At 48.2% G+C, this 19,016-nt stretch overlaps 1 protein-coding gene across 3 annotated transcripts in view; it reads right to left on the bottom strand.

Annotated features, from left to right (window-relative positions):
* Window positions 1–723: 723 nt before the first annotated feature.
* The window catches only part of LOC127000637 (serine/arginine repetitive matrix protein 2-like), a 101,658-nt gene continuing 83,365 nt past the window's right edge, over window positions 724–19,016 (bottom strand). The window contains exons 4-6 of one of the 3 annotated variants that reach the window (XM_050864578.1): window positions 7,143–7,270; window positions 5,770–6,085; window positions 724–1,570 (exon numbers count right to left, since the gene is read on the bottom strand). In XM_050864578.1, the coding sequence (XP_050720535.1) occupies window positions 1,434–1,570; window positions 5,770–6,085; window positions 7,143–7,270 (581 nt within the window). In that variant the 3' untranslated portion in view covers window positions 724–1,433. The remainder of the gene's footprint in view (window positions 1,571–5,769; window positions 6,086–7,142; window positions 7,271–19,016) is intronic. The other 2 variants (XM_050864577.1, XM_050864579.1) reach the window with 2 other exon arrangements.

Consider the following 19,016-nt stretch of genomic DNA (forward strand, 5'->3'; position numbering starts at 1 on the left):
CTGTGTCCGTGTGTCCGTCTATATGGTGTCTGTTCTTCCCTGTCTCCATGTGTCCGTCTATCTGATGCCTGCTTTTCCCTGTGTCCGTGTGTCCATGTTTCCGTCTTTCTGGTGCCTGCTCCTCCCTGTGTCCATGTGTTCATGTGTCCGTCTATCTGGTGCCTGCTCTTCCCTGTGTCCATGTGTCCGTCTATCTGGGGCCTGCTCTTCCCTGTGTCCTTGTGTTCATGTGTCCGTCTATCTGGGGCCTGCTCTTCCCTGTGTCCATGTGTTCATGTGTCCGTCTATCTGGGGCCTGCTCTTCCCTGTGTCCGTGTGTCCATGTGTCCGGATCTCCCACTGGTGTTGTCTTCAGGTGTCACTTCCACTTACTTCCTTTTTTTTTTTTTTTTTTCTTTCTTTTTTTACGTTGCTGCCTATTGCGCCGGTAGGCATCTTCCCGGTGGAGCCTGATGGTCGGCCCAGCCCGTTCTGGCGCAGGTGAGTGTTTATAGTGGCGCCATCTTGCATTAGCTCATGCTGCCCCCCGGAACTCGTTCTTGATTCGCTTGGACGGCTTCCTCTAGAGTCCGGGTTGATGAGTGGTCTTCAGGACAGCATGTGGGTAGTTTTAAGCCACTCGGCGGTGACTGAAAAATCCGAGGTGGTAGCGTGGGGATTCGAACCCGCGTCGTCCATCACGCGGTGAATGTGTGCCCAGTACGCTACCAGCTCAGCCACCTTTTTTTCAACTTTTTTTTCAATATTTCTCTTCAACGTTTTTCTCTTTTTCCAACACGTCAACATTTCTTCTCTTCCTTCACCCTTCAATCACTTGTATCTTTAACATTCTAATCACCAGTTTTTCTTTTCATTTTTATCACCTCTCTCGTTGTCCTGTTTCCCTTTGATCGTATTTTCTTTCCATTTTCATACTTTTCATACTTCTTTTTATTGTCATTGTTTAGCACATTTCTCTTTTACTTATCAATATCGAGGTGTGAAGGAGTGAGGAGGGAGGGGTAAAGGGGTGTTGGAGTGAGGAGGTGGGGGTGAAGGGGTGACGGAGTGAGAGAGGAGCGAAGGGTGAAGTGTCATGTGGGGTGTGAGGGACTAAGGAATGAGGGAGGGAAAGCAAATAAAGGGAAGAGGATGAAGTGTAATGGAATGAAGGAGCGAGAGGGTGAAGAAGGAGGGGAGGGAGGAGGGAGGACAGGAGGAAGGAAGAGGAGGAGAACGAAGAGGAATACATAAGAATACATAGGAAGAACAGACACCAGAAGACCTATCGGTCTACATATGACGAGGGTGTCTGTTTACTACCGCTACTACTAGTAAGCTACGTGTGGTAGGACAGGACAGAATAGATGAAGGCTCCTCCCCACCCAGAAAATGAGTGCAAAAGTGTAAGGAGAAAGAACGTTTACGAGGAGGAGGAAAATTGAAAGTGAACATCAGTGGGCTTGGAAGAGGAGGAGGAGGAGCTTAGACGAGAGGGAGGGAAGGAGGAAGAGAAGGAAGAGGAGGAGGTGAGGAGGAGGAGGAAGACTCCTTCCACCGTTGTCGTGGACGATGGCTTCTGGCTGGTCACCTGAGAGAGAGAGAGAGAGAGAGAGAGAGAGAGAGAGAGAGAGAGAGAGAGAGAGAGAGAGAGAGAGAATTAGAAACATTCCTCGTTCATTCATTATTCACACGTAAACCTGAACATTTTGACAGTATAATCTTTTTCCCTTGTAAATAAGCTCCCTTCCTTTTACCAGCTGTCCTTTACCCTCCTGAACTATTCCTCAGGGATGCTCAGTGCAGCTCGAGGACAAGAAAAAGGTAAAAAATACATCCCCGTTATAGATAAATAATGTAAACGCGGCGGGAAATCACTCCCGCCACCACTTCCCTCCACACGTCCGCCACCGCCGCCGCGCCCTTCCCTCGCCCGTAACTCCCGGCGATGTATTTCTGTTACTGCCGCCGCGCCCTCTGATGAGCCATGACTTCCGGAGGGCTGGTTTGTGTGTCTCCTAAGCTATTTATCGTTTAGTTTGACATATAGATGTGATGCAGGAACGTCAGAAGCCTCTCGGAGGATGCCCGACTGACGTTTCTATCAGATGAACTCAAGGGGCTGAGGTTGGACATAGTGGGACTCTTAAGACGAGGAGGCCTGGCAGTGGCGAGATCAATGAGCGAGGATTCACTTACTACTAGTCCGGCATGAGCAATGGTTTCCATCTCAAGGGGGTAGCTATGGGCATCTCCAGCCAACTGCTGCCATTTATGGTTGAAGTTGCTCCGGTTGATGAGCGTATAATGCGAGTGAGGCTGAAGCACACACTGGGCTTCATGTCTCTTGTTGCAGTGTTCGCTCCTACCGAGATGTGTGAAGCTGAAGAGTGAGATGTTCTACGCCAAACTCGGCTCCGTATTAGACCAGTGCCCTCCCCGGGACACTCTCATTGTCGTGGGGCAGTTCAGTGCTACTACTGGCACTGACAGTGTCGGCTGCGAGTTATGTTGTGGTCCACATGGTTCTGGTACGGTTGCGGAAAAGAGTTCCTGTACCCACTGTGGTAAGCCTCCCCTCCAACCGGCAACGTCGCAGTAGTACTACTCAAGTGTTGTTGTGAATGAACGGTGTTCGTCGTGTTCGGGTGTGAGTGGCGGAGAGGTTCACTGCTATTCAGGAAGTGTAAGGGAGGCTTTATTCATAACTAAGAGGTGAAAATAAATGTAGCATGTGTATGTAACACATGTTAAACCAAGATATCACTACAAAATAATAACAGCAGAGAGAAGACGAGACGTATTATCTAGAGTCGAGACTTTGATGTTCCGCTCAGCTCCATCAGCATTCACGTGTGAACGTGTGCTCTCTCTCTCTCTCTCTCTCTCTCTCTCTCTCTCTCTCTCTCTCTCTCTCTCTCTCTCTCTCTCTCTCTCTCTCTCTCTCTCTCTCTCTCTCTCTCTCTCTCTCTCTCTCTCTCTCTCTCTCTCTCTCTCTCTCTCTCTCTCTCTCTCTCTCTCTCTCTCTCTCTCTCTCTCTCTCTCTCTCTCTCTCTCTCTCTCTCTCTCTCTCTCTCTCTCTCTCTCTCTCTCTCTCTCTCTCTCTCTCTCTCTCTCTCTCTCTCTCTCTCTCTCTCTCTCTCTCTCTCTCTCTCTCTCTCTCTCTCTCTCTCTCTCTCTCTCTCTCTCTCTTCTCTCTCTCTCTCTCGTGGTTATCTTGGGTCGTTATAACAAGGTCAAGTATGTTATTTTGTCGAGTTGGTTCAGAAACCATTTGGCTTAGATACTTTTCTTCTAAAAATTCAATCATTCTTTGTGACTCGCCTTCTGTACCTGACAGTGTCGCCCAGTCGATATGGGGGAGGTTAAAGTCTCCTAATATCAGTGAGTCGTTGTTATTAAGTGACTGCCTTAAAACGCTGTACATTTCAAAGTCGTCATCGAGTGATTGCCCGGGAGGCCTGTAGGTGACAGATATATTTAAATTGACTTTTGCAATGTTTACTCGCACGCACAAATGTTCAACGTTACTGTCTCTTGGTGTTTTGTCAATGGGTTGCAAATAGCTTTTGACAAAAAGGGCGACGCCACCACCTCTGCGGTTTATACGATCTTTGTTGAAGAGTCTGTAGCCATCTATGTTGTATTCGGAACTTAAATCAATGTTTGTGGTGTCGATAAATGTTTCGGTTACAGCAATTATGTCAATTTTCTGTTAGAGCAAGACATCTCAGTTCATCCAATTTGCTTCTTAGGCTACGCGCATTGAAACTAAGGATTTTTAAGTTATCTAGAGGCTTGGTAATAGAGGTGGTGGTACTTGCGGGATCACGGTTACGGGTTTGTTGCGATGCATGACGTCTATTTACACGGGCGGGGTGGAGGGACGTGGCTGAGGGTCGTTTTTTGATCGGGTGTCACGTACTGCGTCGTTGAGGAGCCTTCCGAATATATCTGCCCCCGATGGGAGACAGGTGTATTCCGTCCCTGTGGAAGAGCTCACTTTGTCTGTAGAGATTGTCCCAGGCGTTGAAGAACTCCACGTCAAGCTCTCTGCAAAGAGTCTGTAAGCGGTTGTTTAGGCTGAAGGCCTTAGTGAAGAAGTCGCTCTCCGCCCACGTCCGTGGTAGAACTCCTGAAATCAAAATGTTAAGGGATTTAGACTTACACTGCTGGATGAGCGTATGGTACTTGTCCAGGAGTTCCTCAGACCTGAGAGAGAGAGAGAGAGAGAGAGAGAGAGAGAGAGAGAGAGAGAGAGAGAGAGAGAGAGAGAGAGAGAGAAAGAGAGAGAGAGAGAGAGAGCACTCACACCCGAACACGACGAACACCGTTCATTCACAACAACACTTGAGTAGTACTACTGCGATGTTGCGGGTTGGAGGGAAGGCTTACCACAGTGGGTACAGGAACTCATTTCCGCAACCAACAGCTCTCTCCTGAATTTTGCATGATCCGGGAGGTTGAGAATTGCAGGTTCCTGGTACCAGAGACCAGAGCTGCACCGCTGGAGTTGGTGTAGCGATGCCGGAGGGGTAGCTAAGAAGATTGGCCACGTCCTCAAGAAGAATCTCGAGATGCAACAATACTGTGTTCCATCTCGATAGGCTGAAGGATTTGGCATGTGCTCAGGGGTATGCAGTGAGTGTCTCAAATCGGTTCAATGTGCTTAGCGCCCTCGAGGATCATGTAGAACTGTGGGAAGCCTTCAAATGTGTGAGACTCCGAGCTGCCAAGGAGTGCATTGGAGAACGCCCGAGATCTGGGAGTGGATTTGCCTCGGCGGAGACGCTGAAGGATATTGAGGAGAGTCGCGCTGCCGGGCATGTTGGGAAGTGGGACCAATACAGGGCTTTGTCACGTAGGACTAGAGCTCTCCTGAGGAGAGACAAAGAGAGGTGGGTCAGGGATCTCGCTGAGAAGGTCAAGGGCCATCTCAATGCTCATGACCCCCGACGTCCAGCTTTCAGCTGCTGGGCTGCAGGTGGCGTTGGCTGTAGTTGGCGTTGGCTGCAGGTGGCAACGGTGCATTGTCCGTGAACACCAACTCCGGCTATACGGGCATGTGGCACACTACCCAGAAGCCGACCCTGCTCACCGGGTTGTTTCTGTAATCGACATTCCGAGTGGAAGAGGCCAAGTCGATGAATTCGACCACGAGGTAGTTAGAATAGTCCTGCATGGAGACTTGTCCGGAGGGACCCCCGCGCTTAGCGTGGGTGGGCGAGGCGACGCCCCCTTAACTGAATGACTGAAGGGGGAACTTTTACAAAGGTGGTTATAGGTAGAAGGCAGCACCTTGGGTGTCTTTTTTTTCTTTTCGATAGCCGATCCTGTTCCTTTTTCTTTTCAATATTTTAACATGATTTTCTTTCTTTTCAACATTTTCTCACTTCTTTTTCTTGTATTTGAATTTTAACATTTTTCAACATTTTGTTTTCTCTCCTTCATTCATTTTTATCATCACCACTTCTCCACACACCTCCCCACCACCATCCCCACCCCCTCCCCACCACCACCACGACTACCACTCCTTACCCTCTCCCCTCCTTCATCACCACATGTTTTCAGCAACACCCAATGTAACCCTCACCACCACCACCCTCCCCTCCCCCTATCATCAACACCTTTACTTACAGGCCCTCACGTGGACATTCATATCTCCCCCCCCCCCCCACACACACACACACACACACACACACACACACACACACACACACACACACACACACACTCACACACACACTCACACACACACTCACACACACACACACACACACACACACTCACCAGCCAGCACGTGCACGTTCACGCTCCTGGGCCGGGCGTTCGCCGGGTCGCAGGTGTACACGCCGGAGTGGGAGAGCCGCGCCGACTGGACCAGCAGGCGGGAGAAGGTGACGCCGCTACTACTACTACTACTACTACTATTTGTGCTCGAGGTGGTATTGCTACTTTTACTACTACTACTACTACTGTTGCTGTTGTTACTATTGGTTCTGCTTCTATTGCTTCTGCTACCACTACTACTACTGCTACTACTGCTGGTGCTGCTGGTGCCTCCTCCTCCTCTGCCCCCGCCTCTTGTTCTCTCGTAGCTCACCAGCTGTTTAGGGAAGAATGGAGGCTGTGTCAGTGTTTGTGTGTTTAGCGGGGGAGATATTGGTGCAGAGAGTTTGTGTGCGTGTGGAGAGGGTGGGCAGGTTAGGGGTGAGAGAGGGAAAGAATAATGGGAGGAAAGAGAAGACACTAAAAGAGAGAGGGATGGAAGGAGGGCAAAGGGTGTAAAGAATGAAGGGAAATGAAGAAAGATGGAAGGAGGAATGGAAAAATTAAACAGTTTGATAAAAAAAAAAATATATATATATATATATATATATATATATATATATATATATATATATATATATATATATATATATATATATATATATATATATATATATATATATATATATATATATATATATATATATATATATATATATATATATATATATAACGTGATTGGATGAATGAAGAAAAAAATGGAAAGAAAGGAAGAAACAGAGTAAAAGAAAAGTGTGTGTGTGTGTGTGTGTGTGTGTGTGTGTGTGTGTGTGTGTGTGTGTGTGTTTGTGTGTGTGTGTGTGCGTGCGTGCGTGTGTGATTTCATTAGTTATTCACAAATCTATTCGTTATAAAAAAGGTTAAGGAATTATTCAAAACCTGATAAACCGTTTCTTCAATTATCCATTCCCTCCAACACTCCCTCCCTCCCTCCCTCCCTCCAACATTCAACCAACTGATCCACTGACTCATCCACTCCATTAACGCACCACTATGAACTACATTCATCCACTAAGCATTCACCCAATCACCCAAACGTCCACTTAGCTTTCCACCGCAACGTGCATTCATCCACCCACTCATCCACCCATCCAGTCACCCATATATTCTTCCACCCACCCACTCATCCGGCCACCCACTAATACATTCATCCACCCATCCAGTCATCCACCCATCCAGTCACCATACATTCTTCCCTCTCCCTTTCTTCCACTCATACATTCATCCACCCACCCTTTCTTCCACTCATCCACTTCATCCCCCACCTCCACTCGTCCACCTATACACTCATCCACCCACCCTTTCCGCCCCCCTCCCCCTCCCCCCCCCCCCACCTTGTCGCCGTGGTACCAGAGGATGAAGGCGGGCGGCTCGGGACTGAACCTGACGGTGCAGGTGAGCGCCAGCTGACTCCCGGTGTTGAGGTACACGTCCGGGCCCCCATCGATGGCGGTCTCGGGCTCTGGGGGGCGGCGGGGGGCACGTGAGCAGAGGGTGGGTGGGGCACGTGAGCAGGGGGGAACGGGAGAGAGGGGGTGGGAAGAAGGGAGGATTATTACTGATGAAAGATGTAAGGAAACTTCTTGCTGGTGGAGACAAGGGAGCGGAAGTGTATTTCAGGTGATAGTGGGATTGAGCGAAATATTAAACCCATCCAACTTATCCATTAACTCATCCACTCCATTAATGCACCACTATTAACTACATTCATCCACTTAGCATACACCCAATCACCCAAACGTCCGAGGTGAAAAAGGTAGAGAAACACCCACACCCAGCACGCCGGGAGTATACAAATAAGGTGCCCGATAAACAATAACTATACCAGAACAACTAACGAGCCTGCACCATGCAACTGTACACTCCTGCTGTCTTTCCCTCTCCCTCACCTGTACCTTCACCTCCAACCCACTTCCTCTTCTTACTATGCCCTTGATGAAGAAAAGGAACGATTATGTGAAAGGAAGAGGCTCCAGGGAAATAGTAAAGGGTTATGAGTGGAAACTGTGGGTGAGGAGGAGGAATGAAGCTGTGGAAAGATGTGGAAAGGTGGAGGAATGTAGTTTAAGTAGAAAGATGTGGAAAGGTGGAGGAATGCAGTTCAAAAGGTGGATAATAAGTTTATATGTGAAAAGGGTAAAAGACAGGTGGGAAGGTGAAAAGGTGCAGGTGTGTGCTGGAAAAGGAGGACAAAAGACTTCGTGGAAAGGTTCAAATCCCTTATTATCGTTCATTTTCCCGCGTTTCCATTCATTTCCCTTCATCGTTGACCATTCATATAATTTTCCGCTCCTTCCCGCTCCTGTTTTTACATTTAACTACATTTCCATTCATTTCCCCTCATCTACGGCCATTCCTATTCGCTTCCCTCTCCTTGCTGCTCCTGTTTTTACATTTTCCCTCATTTCCATTCATTTCCCCTCATCTGCGGCCATTCTTACTGATTTCCGTCTCCTTCCTGCTCCTTGCTTCCCATTATCCCTTCTTATCCCTTCGGTGTTCCCTTCGGCGCTCCCTTCGTCCTCGCCGCGGCCATCAGCTTCCCCTCGTTTGGGTGATTCTTGGTCATTTTCGTCAATATAGACAGGTTAGGGAGGATGTCGGCGGCGGGGGGGGGAGGGGGAGAGAGAGAGAGAGAGAGAGAGAGAGAGAGAGAGAGAGAGAGAGAGAGAGAGAGAGAGAGAGAGAGAGAGAGAGAGAGAGAGAGAGAGAGAGAGAGAGAGAGGAAAGAGAGAAAAAATGAGAAGGGAGGCGAGGTCTGCAGTAAAGGAGGAAGGGAGAGAAAAAAGAGGAGAATGAGGGAAGGGAGGATAAGTAGAGAGAAGCGAAGGAGAGAGAGGAAAGAAAGGATAATTATGTAAATGCAGAGGAGGGAAGAAGGGAAGAGGAAAGGAGAGGAAAAGAGCTAATAATAATAACAGGAGGAAAGTAGAAAAGAAGGAGGAGGAGGAGAAGGAGAGGAGGAAACGAGGAGAGGAAGGAAGAAGACAGAGGTACGAATAATGGGAGAGAGAGAATCAAGGGAGAGAGATAGAAAGGAAAGAAGGAAGAAAGAAAAAGAAAGAAAGGAGGTTAGCAGGAAAGGAGAGAAGGAAGGAAAGGGAGGAAGAAAAGAGAGGAGGAAAGAAAAAAGATAAAAGGAGAAAAAAAGAATATAGGAAGGAAGGATGGAAGAAAGAAAGGAAGGAAGGAAGGAAGGAAAGAAGGCAGGGGAGAATAAAAGAAGGGAGGAAGAGAAGGAAGGGAGTGTGGAATCGATGACATATTGACAAACTGACCGACCGATTGCTGGACTGACTGACTGACGCCTCGAGTGATTTATTGACTGATTTCCCGTGTGACTCAATTCTCGTGTGGCTCGGTTTCTTTCATTTTCTGCGCGTAATTGATAATAATGACCCAAAGAGCATAGGAACATGAGTCTGCAAGAGGCCAGCAGTAGTAGTAGTAGTAGTAGTAGTAGTAGTAGTAGTAGTACATAAGAACATAAGAACGTAGGAGTCTGCAAGAGGCCGGTAGGCCTGTACAAGGCAGCTCCTTTGAACCTAAGCTCCCGTGTATATAACCCCACCTAATATCGCTGTCCATTAATTTATCTAATCTATTTTTGAATGTGACAATTGTATTGGCACTCACCACGTGACTGCTAAGCCTATTCCACTCATCCACCACTCTGTTAGTAAACCAATTTTTGCCTCTGTCCCTGTTGAATCTCAATTTATCCAGTTTAAACACATTACTTTGTGTCCTACCCGGTTCTCTCACCAACAAAACCATATGAATATCCTCCTTATTAAAGCCCTTCATCCATTTATATATCTCGATCATGTCTCCACGCACCCTTCGCCTTTCTAGAGAATGCAAGTTTAACTGTTTGCGTCTCTCTCTCCTCGTATGGCAAGTTTCTCAACCCCTGAATCATCTTAGTCATCCACCTCTGCACCGATTTTTTTTTTTTTATTTTTTTTTTTACGTTGCTGCCTATTGCGCCGGTAGGCATCTTCCCGGTGGGGCCTGATGGTCGGCCCAAGGCTTCTTCCAGGTGGGACCTGATGGTCGGCCCAAGGCTTCTTCCAGGTGGGGCCTGATGGTCGGCCCAGCCCGTTGTGGCGCAGGCGAGTGTTTATAGTGGCGCCATCTTGCATTGGCTCATGCTGCCCCCCGGAACTCGTTCTTGATTCGCTTGGACGGCTTCCTCTAGAGTCCGGGTTGATGGGTGGTCTTCAGGACAGCATGTGGGTAGTTTTAAGCCACTCGGCGGTGACTGAAAAATCCGAGGTGGTAGCGTGGGGATTCGAACCCGTGTTATAGTAGGATATCAATGTATTATTATTGTTTAATATCACCACGAATTAGGCATACAATTGTCAATGGAAAAACCCCACGACAGATAGATCACGCCACCTTATAGGAATGTCGTCCGTCAGTGTTTACCGTCTCAGTTTTGTATACTTCGCACTCCGATGGTGCGTGGAGGTCACCTTGACATACGTGACCAATTGTAACAATTATTTTCCAACCTGTAACTCGCCACTCCTTCACGAGAGTCCGACTGACACACAACGACAGTCGCTCTCGCTCCGTCGCTTCTTGTACATAAAGGCTACGAATATAATTCGCCTTAAGGAAGCTGAAGTCTTAATCAACACCCTTTAAACGCCCCCCGACAAGCCCGTTACATTTGGTTGGCAGCGGTCACCCCGCGCCTGTGCCTTCGCTACCTCGTTCTCCTCCAAGCCACGAGACCTCACCAACAAACTCCGGGGACAGGCGTACAAGGGAAGAAGGAGTCAACGCACCTGCCGTCCGCGGCACCGCACCTGCCGTCCGCGGCAACTCACAAGTCGCCACCTACGTGCAACTCACAAGGCGCCAGCTACAAGCATCTCACAAGTCGCCACCTACGTGCAACTCACAAGGCGCCAGCTACAAGCATCTCACAAGTCGCCACCTACGTGCAACTCAGAAGGCGCCAGCTACAAGCCTCGAGCACACCAGCTATAAGCAACTCTACGGGCGTCCAGCCTACAAGCCTCGAGCACACCAGCTACCATCATACGTCTGGCGGCAGTGTACCGGCTCCCAGCCGCGGCCGCTCAACTTGCTGGGTCAGCAGTTTTTCAACCGCCATTGCGAGTCCTCCGATGTCAGCCCATCCCTCACCTCTCACCGCCGCTGTGGCCGCGGCCGAGGTTTCCTGACGCGCCTACAACGACTGCACGTCCCCCAGGGCATCACAAGCCGTCGCCCTCTCCACTACATCAGCTGATTAATCTTGGTATTTGTGGATATTCCATTCTTGTCCCAATTTGCCGACTCGGCTCATTTTCATTATTATCCGTGCAGAGGCACGATTTTTTTTTATTTCTGTGTTCCTAACACTGTTCTTCAGTCATAATTGTGAGAGTAACGTTCATTCCTATACGATATTGATTCTTTCTTATAGTTTGCTAGCGAGTCTATTGAGTATAGTGTGAGTTCCCTTATCAAAGTTAATCTTCGTCAGTGTGCCCTGCCTCCGTTTTCTTTTCACCGCTCGAGAGAAAACGTGAGCTTCAATGGTATACTCACTTAACATACCACTTTGTTTATATAGTTATTCTTTCATTATACCCATATCATTAGGGCATTCCATTATAACCTTAACTTCTATTACGTCTATACAGGCACCTTGCTAGCCATTCTTTCTTGCCTTTTTAGGGTTTTCAATGCAAACTATTCATTCCTACACGTTCCGTTTATTGGTTCATATTTACAGCTATCAACATATGCTCCTCTTTTGTGAATGGTTTACACCATAGTATGAACAAAGACACTCTCGCTAAACTCGGCGACACCTTTAAACAGTTGGCTCGTCCTTCAAGTGAGGAGGAATTGGAGCAAGGTGCAAACACCGGTGATTTAAATGTGGTGAATTTGCGATCGGGGGCTACGTACTCTTCCTCCCACGGATAGCGCCCCTTCACCTTCAGAATCGTCTGAATACTTAACCCCCACTCGGCCGATCACAATGCCTGTCGATCCACCTCCCCCTCCTCCTCCTGGGGCCCCACACCACTTCCCCCCGCCCCCGATTCGGGTCATTCCAACTCACGCCAGTATTCGACAATTCTCGGGAGGCGAGACCGATTTTTCGGCGCGACAGTTTTTAGATTTGTGTGAATCTGCCATCGTAAATTCCTCCATTACGGAAGATCATGATAAAATCGCTTTCATTCGGTCACGGTTACTTCCAGGCTCTCGGGCACTGAATTTGATGCAGTCCTCAGCGTTCGCTTCGGGGGACATTGGTGTAAACTATGAGGTTTCTAAAGGGAATTTCATTAAAATCTTCGGGGGCGGGAGTAAACCAAGCATCGTTAGACAGATGGCACACACGGTTGAGTCCCTCCAAAAAAATTCCTCAACAAAGCCGATTTGGGACGCCATGATTGAGGCAAATCAGCTGGCGGTTGACTGTGTCAAGAACCTGGAAGACGCGCTCTGGCTTCCAGGGGGCTGCATGCAAAAGCACCGGGTGAAGACAGCTTTCGAGTTGTTTTTTTACTTATTTCATATTTCAGAGAAGAACCGCCGTTCTGCCCTCCCTTTGGCCTTCAAACCGAGCGGGAAGTTGGTTGACTTCGTCTCAGAGTTAGAGGTCAAGGTTCAGGAACACCCTCACCATCAACCCCTCGCAACGGCTGCAGCATTGCAAGCACAAAGTAAGGCATCTCTCACCTGTAGTTTTTGCAAACAATCAGGACATTCTGAACATTCTGGTTTCGCGAAACGTAGGGAATCAACACATTCGAGACGGGGCTCAGATAAGAGGTCAGGAGGTTACAGGGGCGGGCATCATTCATCACACAGGAACCCTAGGCCAAACCATCAGCGGAAGGCTGCCTTTTGCCATATCCACGGGAATTGTTTTCATGATTCAGACAGTTGTTCTGCAATACAAAAGGCCAAGGAGGAACAGAAGTACAAGTCCTCAGCGGACAGTAAACCACACTCCTCTTCTCAGAATAAAAAGACATGACTTCGTGACAGCCCCGAGGCGTACATCCAAGTGTCCCTTAAGGAAAATACTAATTGGGAGCAGCTTGACTCCGTCATTGCCGCCTTGGGACGGACAAGCATAATTGCCCTCCCTTGCAAGGTGGGCAACACTTCACTCACCTTAGCGGTTGACACAGGTGCCACAGTCAATGTCATATCCGACTCCGCTTACAGGTCACTGACACGACAAGCGAGTGGGGAAAATTGGCCGCTCCAAGAGAACGACCTGAATGTGATAGGCGTGACGGGCACCACTTTGGGAATCCTTGGGCGAGTACCACTAACAGTCAGCTTACATGAAAAAGTATGTCCCTTTCGAGATTTCTTTTATGTCTCTAGCAGGTTTGCTTTACCTGTGGATGGGATCTTAGGATTGAACGCCATGAAAGACCTGCACATCGCCATAAACCCTGTAAGCAACACGATCGTGTATCAAGGCCGACGCATACAGGGGATGGTCAATCCATCGCCTCTGTCAACTGTAATCTCACCCTCAGAGGTGGAAAATGACCAACCCACCACAGACTCAGGGGCTGCCACCGCCCAAGTGTCCCTACGGTCAAACCACACGAAACCATTGCAGACTTGTGGCGGACAGTAACGGCAGTCGTAGCAGGTCCTCATATAGTTCCGGATCGTGCTGCAAAACTTGTTAAAATCCGTTTGCCTAACGCCCCTCCGGCGGGCAGTGATGTGTGTATCGACGGAGTTCCTCACGTACACCGCGTGACGGTGGAGGTAACTCTTGCAACAGTCAAGGAGGGAGGTTTTGCAGAGGCATTGGTGATAAACACGTCTGGATCCCCTGTATCCTTAAAACACGGTGTTCGATTATGCCAGTGTCTAGTGTATGGGAGAAATGTCGCCCCGGAACCAGCTGAATACCCTTCAGCCCAAGTTTCAGGCATATCCTCGGCGTGTCAGGCTTCTCCCGAACAAGACACAGCTCATTTCGAGGCGTTCCTAAAGTTGCACACTATTCCGAAATTAAGCCAACCTTAGTCCAGCTTCTGGAGCATTATCGGGGGCGCTTGCTCTACCAGGCGAGCCGCTTGAGTTACGCAGTGTGCTGAACACCACATTGTTAAAACCCAATACAAATCCTGGATATATCAATGCGTACAAGCTCCCCCACAGTCAGAGGGAGGTGGTGCAACAACTTATCTCTGAAATGTTAGAACAAGGTGTCATCAAAGAATCGAAGTCCCCGTGGAATTCGCCCTTGTTCCTGGTTCCAAAGAAAGACGGCTCTTATCGTCCTGTGATTGATTTCCGGCGTGTGGACACCGCGACCGTGGATGATCATTTTCCGCTTCCCGTTCTTAGAGATCTTCTGATGTGTCTCGGTAGAGGAAATAAAGTCTTTACGAGTCTTGATCTGGTCAGTGGCTACTGGCAACTGCCCATGGCCCCCGAGTCACGTGAAATAACGGCTTTCAGCACGCCTCATGGCCACTATGAGTGGACGAGGATGCCGTTCGGGCTCAAAGGAGCTCCCTTGACTTTCCAAAGGACAATGAACAGTATTTTTGGTGACTTGCTGGGCAACTCTGTCTATGTGTATTTAGACGACATCATCATAGCAAGTAAAGACGTGTATGCACACATGGAAACACTAAAAGCAGTCCTACACAGACTTCAAGAGGTCGGATTAAAGCTCAAAATCACCAAATGTGAATTTTTAAAGCCTCGGATCAAGTTCTTGGGGCATGTCGTGGACGAATTCGGCATCCATACAGTGGACGACAAAATAAAGGCTATTGCCGAGTTCCCTCAGCCAACGTCTGCGGACAAGGTACGGTCTTTCTTCGGTGTCGCAGGTTATTACAGGCCTTTCATTAAGGACTTCGCAGCTCGCGCGAGTCCCCTAACCCATCTTTTAAAGAAAGACGTACCATTTCAGTGGCTCCCAGCTCAACAAACGAGTTTTGAGGATTTAAAGAAAGCGCTTACACGGGCTCCGGTCCTTGTCTTTCCGGATTTCAAGGACCCCTTTCAGCTTTGTACCGACGCTTCGGCTAGTGGAGTAGGAGCCGCGCTGATGCAAACAGATATGTCCGGCAAAAAGCATGTGATAGCGTTCGCCAGTCGAGTACTTACAGCTCCGGAAAAGAACTATTCTGTTACCCACCTAGAGGCTCTTGCCATTGTGTGGGCTCTGAAGCATTTTCGTGACATTGTGATGGGGTACAAAATTGTGGTGTTTACGGACCACGCGGCCATAACTGATCTTTTCAAGGGAAAAAACCTACACGGTCGTCTGGCAAGATGGTTCTTAACGATCCAAGCATACAATCCGGAGATAAAATACATCACCGGGAAAACAAATGTGGTCGCAGATGCCTTATCTCGGAATGCTCCGATAGGCGCGATTACCACCCCAGAGGTCATCCACAACTTCACTTCACCTGAGCTACACACTGCTCAGCGTGACCACCCTGTGTGGAAGAGGTTAATTTACGCCCTCGAGTCGGGAGACGAATCAAACCTTCCTGAATTGCCAGTTCCTTTTCACAATTCTTCCTATCAGAGGACAACCTCCTTTGTAGGTCATGGCCAACCAAACCGGTACCTATAGACCAACTGGTCATCCCAGACATATACGTCCCCGTGACGCTTAAGCTGGTCCATAACACACCCATTGCGGGTCACCCAGGAAGAGACAAGACGCTATCTGTCACCAGACGAAAATTCTACTGGCCCACATTACGGGTTGATGTAGAAAAACATGTCGCACATTGCGTCGTTTGTGCTAAGCACAAGGGGTCCGTCAAAGGGCCAGCACCTATGTTGCAATACCCAGTACCAGAGGCGCCATGGGATGTTGTTAATATAGACTTACTACAGCTCCCCCAGAGCCAACATGGCTCGCGCTACTTATTGGTGTGCGTCGACCAGTTCTCTAGGTTTCTAGTTCTAGCGCCTCTCAAGGACAAGACAGCCACACGCGTGGCCCATGCCCTCGTGACTCACGTGTTGTGTCCACATTCGTCTCCTCGAATTCTTCTGAGTGACAATGGCACCGAGTTTAGGAACTCAGTATTGAGCGAAATATGCGCTCAGTTTAACATCACGCAATCCTTCATCACAGCTTACCACCCAGCTGCTAATGGGTTGGCGGAGAGGGCTAATAGGAAAATCTTCCAGGTCCTCAGGCCTATCGTGAACGATCTCCACGATAATTGGGAGGATTGGCTATCGCATATAGCCGCTTCCATAAATACGTCGTAAACGACTCTACGGGGAAGTCTCCTACGACATCTTAAATGGGGAGGAGAAACGTCTTCCGTACGACTTCCTAACAACCCCACAGCAACCTCTCTACAACATTGATAGGTACGCACACCAGCAGATGCATATGTTTTCCAAGATACACTCAGAAGTTAGGTGTACGTTAAAAGCTACGAAGGTTGAAATGATGTCAAAACAACACAAACAGGCCGTCCCGGTGAATTTCAAAGAGGGTGACACAGTCATGATTAAGCAAGCGGAAAGGAGTTCGAAACTGGGGCTAAATTTGTGGGTCCTTACCGAGTTGTTCGGTATGTCTGGGTAAATCGGTTCGAGGTTCTCGAGTCGAATAGTGGAGTCAGTCTAGAAGTTCACAGTGATCGTCTGAAAGTAATTCCCTCACCTTTGGACCTTGATATTGGTACTTCCCCCTCAGAGTCAAATGTTCAACAAGATAATCCCAACACCCATAGCTATAACTTGAGACCACGGGTTTAAATACTTCATTCCCACCACTTTCAGATCATGATGTTGCGTTTTCTGACCATCTTGTTGTCCCTCGGCTCCCTGCTTGCAACAACACCCATCCACCTGAAGCCTGGTGCCCTCACGGCACACAGGAGAGGTCTTCCTCATAGAAGATGTGCTCCTCGTAAAATATCCATATACTTCCTTGACCAACACCACGGACACAATCAGGATAGTCTCAGAAAAACTACTCGGCATGGCAGACGCCATCCGGGCTACCAAGACTAGGGAATCAAAGGCTCCTTCTAGTACCAACTCTCTGACTCTTTTTCAACTACTGGAGGATAGGATTCTGTTCTTACGGGGAAAAGTTGATGAGGTAAACATGGATTATAGTTTTCACTCAGTTCACTCTCGGGTAAGAGGGATTGCTCAACATCGTGGGGCCGCCTCAAAGTTCCTTTTCGGTACGGCTACCGACGAGGACGTTCGCGATTTGCGGGACCACTACGCTCATGTACTTTCCTTTGCTGCTCGAAATCGCAGGGTGATCAATGCCAATTGTAGAAAACTTGCGCAATTGCATACTAACATTGCGGTACTGCTAGAGCAGACAAATAAGATGGTAGAGGTTATCAACATAGTTGTCAAACAGATCGACCAGGTGAATCAGTTTCTCCTCCTAGATCAGGCCTTGCATGTATTGGAAAACGTCATTACCTCCGTCGCAACGGCTAATCAGCAGGTTATTAGCAACATGGTTGATGCAGCGCACGGTAAAGTCACACCTGCCTTGTTCCTTCTACACGATTTGAGAACGACTGTCCAGATCGGGTATCAAAATTATAGCCTGACGCCTTTATTCACCCCCGACCTGAGTCACGAGGTTTACCCCTTGTTTGTGGCCCGCCTCCCCCCCGATGCCCTAATCATTCATGTTCCGTTTCAGACGGCGGACGTGTTTGAGGCACACGAAATTGTCCCGTTCCCTTTTTCGGCAAAGGACAGTGTGTTGGCCCTGGACACGTCCCCGTCTCTTGTTCTAATCGCGAAGGATTTCGCTCTGTATTCAACGGGTAGCTACTCACTCTTGCAGTATTGCAAGGAGACGGTCTTCGGGCGATTCTATTGCTCTGCGTCTCTCTTTGCCTTCCTTCCAGTTCGGGAGGGTATGCGAGATCGCCCTCACCCGCGTGAACGCGTCTGACGCTCTTTCCTGTGCCCTTACAAGCAGCTAACACCAACGCCTGTTTTCCATAAGAACTTTCAGGGTCTGCATTATTTTTATTTCCCTCAGTCCTTCTATGTATCGGTCATCTGCCCGGAGGGTACCACTTATCAACGGGTTACTGGTCACTATGCCATAGCGGAAGCATGCTATATCCGCTCCACTAACATAACAACGTACCCGTCCCGGATTCGTCTGGTTTTCACGGCCAATATTTCCCATCGAGTGTTTCCTCTACGGTCTCTCGATGACATTCATTTCTGCAGCATCTCGTATGTGACTAATTCCCTTAATTCATTAAAACAGAGTTTGCGGAAACCCTGGAGGAAACGCTGCCTGATTATTTGCATCTCCCCTACCTGTACCCTGGATTTTTTGTACCAATGTTTCTGATGTTCGTCAGTCTCGTCGTCATGTGCTACCTTATTAGGAGAAACTCTGTCCTGCACGATTATTTGGTTGTGCAGACACGGCGACTGGATGCCGGGAGGCCACTGGCAAGGTAGTTTTCCTTTTCTCAGACAAGTCAGGGGACAGAAACCTGGCTGCTCCTATACTTAACATTGTACTGTGTTTCACTACTGTATTTTTTTTTTGAGCTAGATGAACCTTTCATTGTCTGTAACTATGCCAGTTGATAGTTTCTTATACATATGTCCTTATATTTATCTTTTGAGAGGTTTCTTATGTTTCATGTTACACACGTTGTGGTTTCCCTCTCCCTATTTATATTATAATTCCACATCTGTTCTTACATAGCCAGTGTTTTAATATAATTGTATCATAGGCAGTCTGCTTGACAAACTCACACTAAGTAAGTTCATGGTACCTAGACTGCTATTTCGATTTTTATATATCGCGAGGTCGCGATCACTGGTAGGTGACCGAGCAGTGTTATAGTAGGATATCAATGTATTATTATTATTTAATATCACCACGAATTAGGCATACAATTGTCAATGGAAAAACCCACGACAGATAGATCACGCCACCTTATAGGAATGTCGTCCGTCAGTGTTTACCGTCTCAGTTTTGTATACTTCGCACTCCGATGGTGCGTGGAGGTCACCTTGACATACGTGACCAATTGTAACCATTATTTTCCAACCTGTAACTCGCCACTCCTTCACGAGAGTCCGACTGACACACAACGACAGTCGCTCTCGCTCCGTCGCTTCTTGTACATAAAGGCTACGAATATAATTCGCCTTAAGGAAGCTGAAGTCTTAATCAACACCCT

This window comes from Eriocheir sinensis, chromosome 19, assembly GCF_024679095.1.
Source record: "Eriocheir sinensis breed Jianghai 21 chromosome 19, ASM2467909v1, whole genome shotgun sequence".
NCBI classification, from domain to species: Eukaryota; Metazoa; Arthropoda; class Malacostraca; order Decapoda; family Varunidae; genus Eriocheir; species Eriocheir sinensis.